Source organism: Ammodytes marinus, assembly GCF_949987685.1.
Source record: "Ammodytes marinus genome assembly, chromosome: 16".
In the NCBI taxonomy this organism is placed as follows: Eukaryota; Metazoa; Chordata; class Actinopteri; order Uranoscopiformes; family Ammodytidae; genus Ammodytes; species Ammodytes marinus.
Window position 1 is genome coordinate 23,335,584 of NC_137220.1, and position 10,460 is coordinate 23,346,043.

The 10,460-nt window shown below is 41.8% G+C and overlaps 2 protein-coding genes across 2 annotated transcripts; both read left to right on the top strand.

The window, feature by feature from the left end:
• The first annotated feature begins 209 nt into the window (after window positions 1-209).
• On the top strand, window positions 210-5,135 carry gid4 (GID complex subunit 4 homolog). The gene is made up of 6 exons (XM_080044778.1): window positions 210-559; window positions 1,069-1,128; window positions 1,784-1,891; window positions 2,299-2,400; window positions 2,550-2,680; window positions 2,801-5,135. The coding sequence occupies exons 1-6, from the start codon at window positions 335-337 to the stop codon at window positions 2,862-2,864; spliced, it is 690 nt and encodes a 229-aa protein (XP_079900904.1). The 5' UTR covers window positions 210-334; the 3' UTR covers window positions 2,865-5,135.
• Window positions 5,136-6,948: 1,813 nt separating this feature from the next.
• Window positions 6,949-10,330, top strand: noxo1a (NADPH oxidase organizer 1a). Its single transcript, XM_080043634.1, has 8 exons — window positions 6,949-7,076; window positions 7,199-7,279; window positions 7,387-7,459; window positions 7,555-7,738; window positions 8,255-8,445; window positions 8,542-8,664; window positions 8,794-8,911; window positions 9,099-10,330. The coding sequence occupies exons 1-8, from the start codon at window positions 7,011-7,013 to the stop codon at window positions 9,889-9,891; spliced, it is 1,629 nt and encodes a 542-aa protein (XP_079899760.1). The 5' UTR covers window positions 6,949-7,010; the 3' UTR covers window positions 9,892-10,330.
• The last annotated feature ends 130 nt before the right edge of the window (window positions 10,331-10,460 follow it).

Below are 10,460 nucleotides of genomic sequence, written 5' to 3' on the forward strand. Positions count from 1 at the left end.
CGGAAGAAGAAATAATAAAAGTTCAGATAACTTATTAACGCATTTACGCACCGACACTAATAATTATCAGAGTAGTAGAAAAAATGAATACACCTCCCAGAATGCACTTTGGATCCATCCTCCAATCAGACTCTTGCGCGAGCACCAGTTTCCAGCCAATGAAATTCTGAGAAGCTGGATTCTCACACGAGACGTTACAGTATCCCTCCAGCAGCAAGTCCATGGACTAGCTCGCGAAATTGTGGAAAGTTTTGGAACTCCGGGCATTTAGAGACCCTCCAGTTGTCAGCACCCTTTTCTTTGTCCAGCTGTGGTGTGCTCAGTCATAAAGTTAATGACGGTTGCTGACAGGGACACTTTAGCGCTCATTATGCCTGTCCGAGTAGAGTGCTGCAGTACCACCGGCTCGGCCTACCCATCCTCGGCCTCTCTTGTTCCCCCTGCCCCGATCAACACTCACCAGCCCGGGGTGGCCACTACCCTGCTCTACAGTGGCTCACAGTTTCGGGGTTATCAAAAGAGCAAGGGAAACTCATACGCCGTTGAGGTTGTTTTGCAGGTAACTTCTTATTCAACTGCACTAGTCCTGTTTGCCTTATAACATTAGTTTGTTTAGTGTAACATGCAAAGTCAGCATATGTTTAGCCTTAGTTGCTAACTTAGCTGACGTTAGCTCGTTATTATGATTATCATTTTTTTTGCTGTCATTCAATAAAAACATGTTGACCTTATTTTTAGCCAGCCCAAATGATTATGTTTGTAGTTTGACGTTTTAAATTTGGACACATTTAGGGATTTTACCGTTTTTTTCCACATTCTGCTGCACACATGCTACTCTAATACGTTAGCATTATGAAACTAGCTGCTTAAATGAGTGCAATTAATATGAATTAAACTGCAATGTCAGGAACAACTAAAAAAAAAACAAGTTTTACTATATACACTATTATGCACCATAATGCAATTTGCAAGACTCTGCTTCAACCATCCCTCTTGCAATTTTTTCAAGACGAGCCATTTCTGTCTCATGACCTGACATCCCTAATTAATGGTGTTTTTCTTGGACAGCATGTGACTGTGGATGACTCGTATTTGTGTGGATACCTAAAGATCAAAGGCCTGACAGAGGTAAGTGTCAAAACTAGGTCGGATGTAGTAAGGCTGACCTTTATTCTACCAAAGACTGAGCCCAAACTGGTTTCCACTTGCTTGAGTCAGGTTCAACTGTGACCAGATTAGAGGTATACAAACCAATAGGATACAACATCTTTTTGCAGGGTCTAGACTTTGGTCATTTAGATTTACGTGTGTCAACTGTATATCCATTACGTTATGCAACATATGGAAGGGAAGAGGTCAGCAGGATCCTGGTGTGAATTTGGCTGGCTGTGGCAGAGCTGAGTGAAAGATGAGTCGTCAGGCTGTTTGTGGTCCTATAGGAGTTGTTACGTAAACACTGCATCGCTTTAAGTCAATACTCAGATTTGTGGAAAACTCAGGTTAAAGAATCCCTTACAGCTTCATCCATGTATCCAGTTACTGATGTCATATCATAATGTTCAGGCTAATGCATCATGCCTACTGTACACTCTTGCAGAATAGTCATTCATAACTTGCTGCACAATATATATTTTGCAGGAAATTCTATCAATCCAGATCATACGCATGTTGCACAGTGATGGATTAACCGAGCAGTACCAAAGTATTTTTAAATATAATTTAAATACTCCTTTCATACTCCTCTTTTTATACTCCTTTATCTCTGCTTTCCTCCATGCGACAGGAGTATCCCACGCTCACAACGTTCTTTGCTGGCGAGATCATCAGTGGAAAAAGGCCTTTTTTAACCAGGAAGTGGGACGCGGATGAAGACGTGGACAGAAAGCACTGGGTATGTCGACCGGACTGTCTGACCGCTTCCTTGTGCTCTGTTTGTTAATAATTAATCAATATCAAACTATTTAAAATGGCGCGCATCACATTTTACACATTGATGACAGATAGGTTAGTGTTTACTTTAAGCTCTTTGTCTTAACGACTTCACTGACACTTCATAGACTATGACTTTTTCAAGAAAAGCCTTAAAAACAACAAAGTGTTCAGTATTTTTCTTTTTGTTAAGCGGGCTACTGATAACCATAAAATGGAGTGGGAGCAGCACTTGTCATTATTCTTATAAACACCGTAATGATTAAAAGTGATGATTTAAGTGACAGACTTTGCACCCTAGTTCCCGTTTCTGTCTGTCATCATCTTCCTGGCGTCTGCTCTCTTACCTTTTTAATGATCTCTTTCCAGGGAAAGTTTAAGCCTTTTTATAAATTCACCAAAAGCTTCAACTCGGATGACTTTGACTATGAAGCACTGGACAACAGTGATTATGTCTTCATGAGGTGGAAGGTTGGTACATCTCTCTCTCTCTCTATCTATCTATCTATCTATCTATCTATCTATCTATCTATCTATCTATCTATCTATCTATCTATCTTCATGTGTTAGCTTTGTTCTAAGCTTTTTTTTATTAATTCATATTTTTTCTGTACTCTCAGGAGCAGTTTCTCGTTCCCGACCACACTATCAAAGACATCAGCGGCGCCTCCTTTGCTGGCTTCTACTACATCTGTTACCAGAAGTCTACATCCACCATTGAGGGCTATTATTACCATAGGAGCTCAGAATGGTAACTAAACAACAGCAGAACAAACCAGATTCAACCATCTTGAAACTCTTTTGCCACGTGAGCACATGTTTCTTATGCCGACGTTCTTCTGTTCTCTTTTCTGTTTGTATCTACTTGCAGGTACCAGTCTCTTAACCTAAATCACGTTCAAGAGCACAGTATGCCTATTTATGAATTTCGGTGACGAAAGCGTTCACAAGCATCGAGTCAAGAAGGGGGGACACTTCGTACTGCCCTGTGGTTAAATGGGACGGACGCGATGAAGAGCCCTTTGGTGCCATGATTGGCGCTGACCCGTTTGTTTTCCTCACTGCAGGGATGTAAAAACACGTGGTCAGACAGTGTTCTGGTGGACTAAAAGGAGGAAGGCACGGAGATAGAAGAGCTGAAAAGAAAGACATGGGACAGATGGACAGCTTTTAAAGTGGCAGTAGAACTGATGTTTTACATTTTTAGTTTTTTTTTCATTCTTTGCGGTCTTGCATAATCGGTCTCCCTGAAGTTGGACATCAAAATATGTTTTTTTCTTTAACTGGTGACGCTAAACAGAATTGCCCTTTGGTTAGGAATCGCAAAAGAAAAGGGTGCGTTTTGAGAAAAGTTTTGTTCAATGAAACTTGAAATATTCCCCTTTTTTTATTTTTTATGTATCATATCTTTGCAACGTCACTTTGACGCCCCCTAGCGATGAACACAGTGTGACAGTGGGTTTATTGCCAAAAGAGCAGTGAGCTAATTTTTATGCAAGGTCTGCAAGACTGTATGTTATGGTCTGTTGCTCAGGGACGGTATGTTTAGGCAAAGTGTATTTAAAAAGCGAAAAACCAACAGCTGAATGTGGGAATTGGCTGAGTTAGGATAACAGCGATTGTTGCCCTACGAACAGGTGGTTAATAACCAATCATTCCCGAGCTACTGCTTTTTCAGATAATCCTCTTAAAGACCTCAACAACATTTCTGTATATGGCTTCATATGGCATTTTCTCCATGCAAGCCAAAGCTCACTTATAGATAGAATGTCTATGTAATTTATTTTATTTCAGATCATTTCACTTCCAGAGTGATTTTATTTTTTAATCAAGAGGTGATTAATAAATAAAAACATAAATGAGATTTACACAGAAGATTGAGTAAATGTATTAAGCAACACAATGACTAGAGGTTGAAGCTCGTTTTGTGACGCTACATTCCAACTCTTTCTGAATTTCAGTAAAGTTAGAGGTGTGGGCAAATGCAGTTAAGACTACAATAGCAAGGCAGTGATTTGAATGTTAATAGTTAATACAGTCTGTGTATCAAATATTTACTTTCAGTCCAGATGCGGCTGGATGAGTTGATTTTAAAAACCTTTTCTCTTCACCAAATAACAGGAAAGGCTCCATACAAGGAAAAGGAAACAGAACAAAAAATTCCTTTTGATGCTTTCGGGGAGGAAAACTGCTGCCTTACACTTTTAAATGTTTGGAAAGTTAGTTTTTTTTAAGGGGAAAAAAAGCCAACATGGTTAAGTTACTTAATGTTTCATTTGAGTGGAATTGGTGAAACTGTATTTCTACTGTATGTTTGAAAGACATTGTGCAAGTGCAAGAAATGTCTGAACTTTGAGAGAGCCTGTTGATTCGATGGATTGTGGGAAATACTTTCGGCATTGGTGGTTTGGAGATGTCACTGTCCCAATGACTTAATCATTTCTTCTTCTTCTTTATTGTACAACAGAAAACAATATGTGCAATGTAAGAATCAGATGTTTATGTGGATGAGTCATTTGAAAATATGACCACACACCGGATAAAAAAATATATATATATTATGTATGATAAATCTGCTACAGATGCATTGTGGGAGGAGAAATAAAGAGTAAGCTATTTCATACAAATTTGTTTTATATTTATATTGATATGATTGCCCACCACTAGGTGTCAGCAGAGCACCAACACAAATGGTGCATGTCTGGGAGTCCCAAACAAGCTCCAAACTGGTAAACCGCTTAACGTGAAAAGATAGATACTGCCTGAAAAATAAATGTGTTTTTGCTGCTGTGAATCAAGGGGAGCGTGTCTATGTTCCCACAGCCTGTTGGTCCCACATTTCTAATTAATCCAACAATATAATATAGAATAGTATTTCTGTGTGTGACTCTGGGTGTGTGTCACTCACTCCTATTCTAAACTCTCTCCTTTACCCTAACCCCAAACCACCCAGCTGTGATGCCTGAACCTATTCAGGAAACATATGGCTGTGGACCATCGAGCTGTGGGACCATAGGGATGAGCCCGAATTAAGAACACATCGCAATCCCCTCCACATGCACACACGTCACATACACTGTGGGGGCAAAGTTCAGAAATCCTTTTGGGAGAATAATGCATGCTGTTCCTCCCTATTCCTTTAACATTAGATCTAAGTCACACAGAGCAGAAACATGATGCTGTGTTTTCTGAATAAAACCCTTAAAACAAGGGTTTGATGTTCTGCAGGTGTTTGGAGCCCAAAGGAAATCTTACATTAAACGTGGCATAATTTAGAATTTCTGCCTTATACAGGTGATACTCATATTTTTAGAATATCATGGAAAATGAATTGGAATTGAGGCAAGAATTCATGCAAAAGGGCCCAAACCAAGTACTGAGTACAGATCGATGATTATACTTTATTTAGGGCCGACATTTCTGTATTTTAAATCCTTTTTTTATTGATTTTTATGTAATATTCTGAGATTTTGAATGTGGGGTTTTCATAAGCTGTAAACCATAATAAATAATGTTATAACAAACAAAGGCTTGAAATATCTCACGTTGAATGTGATGTGTCTATATAATATTTTAGTTTCACCTTTTAAGTTGAATTACTGAAATAAATGAACTTTTGCACGATATCCTAATTTTTTGAGTTTCACCTGTGCAAAGGTACTATACAACCTATTGAAAGGGGGGGTGGGGTGGGGTGGAAGGCTACCTTTGTATCAGTCTATTGATTAACCCTGTAAAGTGCATTCTTTTTTCCTGAGAACTTTAGGCCTACTAAAGAAAATATTAAAAAAAAAAACATTGATTTGTGCCTATTGTTTGGCGTACGTGCAGCTCACAACGCCTTGCTGCCGTCAGGAGGAAATTCCTTGGAACGTCAGACGGAAAAACAACGCAGATCCTTATCTGGCTTCAATAATGTTTGTTTCTGTCTTATAAATAAAATAAGTGTGTGTGTGTGTGGGGGGGGGGGGGGGGGGGGGTTAGTTTAGGTTTGTTGGTTTAGTTTCCCTTGTATTGATCTTATCGGAATCTCCACATTCATTTCCTTCTCCATGTCCATTAAAGGTGCACTGTGTAACTTTGGGTCTGTCAGAGAAGTGAACATTTTCTAATATATATTCTAATAACTGAATAAACAAACTTTCATCACAGTAAAATTGGATCCCTGGAACACTGAATGAAGTTATAAAGCTATACCTGAAAAGTTACTGTTGCACTGTTGTAGTTTACAGAAGCAGGGCCCACAGTTTGGTTAACAAACATATTCTTGTCTTAGGTTTGGTTCCAGGTTCCTCAAAATTATTTAGTTTTGATTTTTGATGATAGAATTACATGTTGAGAAAATATGTTTTGTAAACTAACTGCAAATGTAAACAAATCCTCCTTCCCTGAAACTGCATTGCAACTTTAAATGTTGTCTAACATGTTATGTAAAACACTTTCAACAGATCTTTCTTGGTTTCTGAAGAGATGCAAATGTCGGCTATGCATAATTTGCATATTTATTCAAACTTTTCTCGGAAAATGTTAATACAAAAATGTATTGTTTTAATCCAGTCTAAGTAATGAAATGGCGAAAGTAATTTCCAAATTCAAAGCTTAACCGTATTTACCTGCTGTGTCTACCTTAAAAAAGTGACATGTTCTGATTCTGAATAAGTCATTGGGAGCTAAAGTAAAAATAATTGATTAATATCTCTGGTGGTTTGAGGGTTTTTGTCCAGGACAGTGTGAGGAGGACACAGTGAATATTACCAGAGATCTAAACTACGCATGCCATCAGCATCCATTGGGACGAGCACCTGAACCCCATATTTCCACATCAATTAAATTACTAGAAAAGAAAAGTTACATTATGAGTGCAATGCTGGAGTTCCCCGCGAGCAATGTTACCACCTCTGAGTATCTACGTGACCCACGAAGGCAGCCACGCCTGCGCCCATGGAGGAAGTATAAATTCACCTGCTGAGCATCCCTGCTGCAGTTCCCAACCAGGCCGAGGCTGAGCTGAGACTTATTTTTTTCTAAACCTGCCGCAGCTCACATCTGACCCTACACAGCGCTCTCTAGTCCGCTTCATCATGGAGGCCCAGCGGTATCCCATCAGTGTGCGTCTAATTGGAGTGATGCACAAGGAAAAGAGCAAAGTAAGCGCAGATGGAGTCTTTTTATTATTAGTTTTGTGTAATCAGATTGGCCTACTTAGGCCTAATTCAAAATGTTGTGCTCGTCTGCAGTGTGCTTTAATCTGTACCTTCTACTTTTGCAGATGTTCATGACCTCTGTGCTTTGGTCAGACCAGAATGAGATCGTGGTTTACAGGACTTTTGAGGATTTCCAGACAATGCACGTAAGTATACAAGTGTAGGCCTATGTCTTGCGCACGTGCTGGTATGTGTATTTTTTTTCAATTTATTTTTAATATAAATAACACCTCTGCTACCTTCTAAATTACAGAAAAAAATGAAGAAAGCGTTCCCACCCGCAAGTAAACTGAACAAATCCGACAGAGTCATTCCAAAATTCCGAGGTACGTGTGCGTTATTTTACCGTTTTTTTTCTAAGTGAATCACAGTGCGTTGCTTGGATTCGTGGACCTCACGCGGCACCATTTGTTGTTTTCAGCCAAAGCTAGGAAAAGCAACAGCAAGAAAAAGGCTCCAACCAAGTCCCTGGTGCGCCTCAGGATGCTGCAGAAATACAGCAATGAACTCCTGAGCTGTGATCCGAGGGTCTGTCAGTCCGCAGACCTCGTCCAGTTTTTCAACCCCAAAGACAAGGACCTAGAGCCGGAATTTTCCAAGAACAGGTTGGCAAAACATTTTTGATTGTTCCATCATTTTGTGTCATTTTGGGGGGCCATGGTTTGAAGAAATGAAAGATTCATGTCCTAAAGTGAGGCAAGTAGTGACACAGACATACCCAGAAAGAAAACATAACAATACAAGAACATTTTGTAGAAAACTTTTTTTTAACAGAAGAAAAACTAAAACTCTGCCCTCCTCTGTATCTATTTTTTCCTTTAAAGTTTAGAACAAACATTCTTCATATTCTAAGAGTTTGTTTTAAATTCAGATGTGATCACATCAGGTCATTCACTGCTGTAGGCTTTGCCTTGTAACCCTTTGAGGGGGGGGGGGGGCTTTCCCAATTTGACAAAAAAATATATATATATAATTGTAATTAACATTTGCCTCCCCTCTAAAAGCTTTACGGGTTTGCTTACCCTGTGAAAAGGTCTATATAATAAGACTACACGCCAAATGAAATGTAGGCCTACTGTATATTCACCTCCATGCTAACCTGCGGCTCTCCTCCTGTCCAGCATCATGATCATACCGTCAGAGGATGAGATCAAAGCCGATGCGGGACAAAGCGGCGGCGGTAACGTGACCCAACCGTTTGTCACGGAGACGTACAGGTGCGTGGCTCCGTACGAGACCAAAGACACCAAGAACAAACCCTTCAAGGTGACGCTGGACGAACAAGTGGACGTGCTAATCAAAGATAAAGCCGGTGAGCATGAGCTTTCAGCGGTCAGAATTAACCCCCCCCCCCCAACAATTCGTGGAGACCTGTTGAATGTTAAATGTGTGGCTGTTGTCGGTGCAGGATGGTGGCTTGTGGAGAAGGAAGACAAGCGGATGGCCTGGTTCCCTGCCCCCTACCTGGATAAGATGGAGGATGATGAAGATGATGAAGAAGAAGATGAATTCGTTGGGACTTGTGGGAGAGGTAGGCCTATGTAGTTGATCATATGATACAGTTTCTTTCAGCAGGTGCTGGCTTATCTGCAGACACAGTGCATGTCGTTTGGCTGCGTACGTGACATCGTGTGTTAAAGTCATCTCATTTTTCTATCAGGGCAACTGTACACTGCAGTCAAGAGCTACAAGGCCACCAAAGACGACGAGATAACCGTAGCCATGGGCTCAGTGGTGGAGCTCCTAGAGAAGTCTGACAACGGCTGGTGGCTCATCAGGTATGGACATTTGAGTGATGACAGTGTTAAAAAACATTGCCTTAGCACGCCTTTTGGAGGAGACGGAGTAAATAAGAGCTTGTATCTTTATGTAAAAACTTTCAAAGCGTCTCTGACTAGATGTCTCATCAATCCAGATTTTCAACCCTACATTCTTGTCCTTGTCATTTTTGTTTTTTTTGAACAGATACAGTGGTAAAACAGGTTACATCCCCGCCATGTGCCTGCAGCCTTACAACTACCCTCAAATCCGCATGGCAGCCCACCACCCGGGTCAACGCGCCTCCTCCCCGCTCCTGCTGCCCTCCTCTGGTCTGGGGGGGCAGCAGTCCCAGCAGCTCAGCCGCTCCCAGGGAAACCTGCTGAAGATGCCCCACTCCAGGTCTTCATCTCCCCGCCCTGCCCAACCAGAGAGCATGCATAGATCACGCTCTCTCAACCGCCTGTCTGAACCGGCTCCTGCAGCTCCTCCACGCACAACTTCTCCCCATGCGAGAGTTGCTACCACCACCCCTAACACACCTAATGCAGCGCAGTTCGCCCCTCCACCCACGATCATGGTGGAGATGGACGAGCCGGAGGAAGGGCTACAGCGCAGTCGGAGCTCCTCGGAGGAGAGCGACAGGAGCTTCCTGAGCGAGAGCGGCAGCGACTTCAGCTTCAGCGGCAGTGACGAGCTCAACTTATCCTCGGCCAGCCTCTCCTTCAACCTGAGCCCCACCACCAACCAAGACCAGCTGCGCCTGAGCCGTACGCCTCCCCCCACGGCCAGCAACCGCCTCAGCCCCACCAGCGCCGGCACACCGGGGAGGCTGATCCCCAGCGCGTCTGACCCCAACCTCTACAAGGGACCCACCATGCCCAAGGTGCCACCCAGACCCAACGCCCAGGAGATCCTCACCCGCTGTTCCACCGTCACTCGCAAGAACGCAACCAAGGGCTCTCTGTCACCCACAGCCACCGAGATACAGAGTCGGTGAAAGTCATTCTGCGAATCAAGACCTTGCATCGAGATAATTTAATAGCCATTTGTGTGTATTCTTGTTGTGACCATTTGAACAGACTCGTTAAATGTTGGCCTAACTTTTGAAGAGCCAATTACGCAGAAAAGTGCAATGTAGGCCTACAGAGACCGTGTTTACAAGGTCAGCAAAGTCAGTACAAAGGGTGATTAATCAGGACACACTATACCTTCATGCACACCTCATTACTCTGTTGATCATCTATTTTCCATAATGGAAACCTTATTGTGTTGTGCCTTATATGCATTGCGACTGTGCTGACAGATAAAGAGACTGGTTTGTCGTTGTGAAAGAAGCAAAGAAAAGAATGGTTGAAATACCTTGAGGAAGGACATGTGCGACTGTGTAAATTCTGTGTGTATTAGTGTTACTGAAGAGCCTGAAACAAATAAAAGCTTTTTTCTGGGGAACTTAGTTACTCAATGCTGTCTTTTTTTCATCCGTAAAACAATAATGCATCGATTTAGTATTGCAAGGAGTTGTCCTTCACTACCTAGTTGAATCACTACCTTCAAGAATGATAGATA

Coding starts and splice junctions, on each gene's coding strand:
- gid4 (XM_080044778.1), top strand. CDS start 335: ATGACGGTTGCTGACAGGGACACTTTAGCGCTCATTATGCCTGTCCGA. Junction 560..1,068: donor CCGTTGAGGTTGTTTTGCAG/GTAACTTCTTAT, acceptor TTTCTTGGACAG/CATGTGACTGTGGATGACTC. Junction 2,681..2,800: donor TACCATAGGAGCTCAGAATG/GTAACTAAACAA, acceptor ATCTACTTGCAG/GTACCAGTCTCTTAACCTAA.
- noxo1a (XM_080043634.1), top strand. CDS start 7,011: ATGGAGGCCCAGCGGTATCCCATCAGTGTGCGTCTAATTGGAGTGATG. Junction 7,739..8,254: donor CCGGAATTTTCCAAGAACAG/GTTGGCAAAACA, acceptor CCTCCTGTCCAG/CATCATGATCATACCGTCAG. Junction 8,446..8,541: donor GCTAATCAAAGATAAAGCCG/GTGAGCATGAGC, acceptor TTGTCGGTGCAG/GATGGTGGCTTGTGGAGAAG.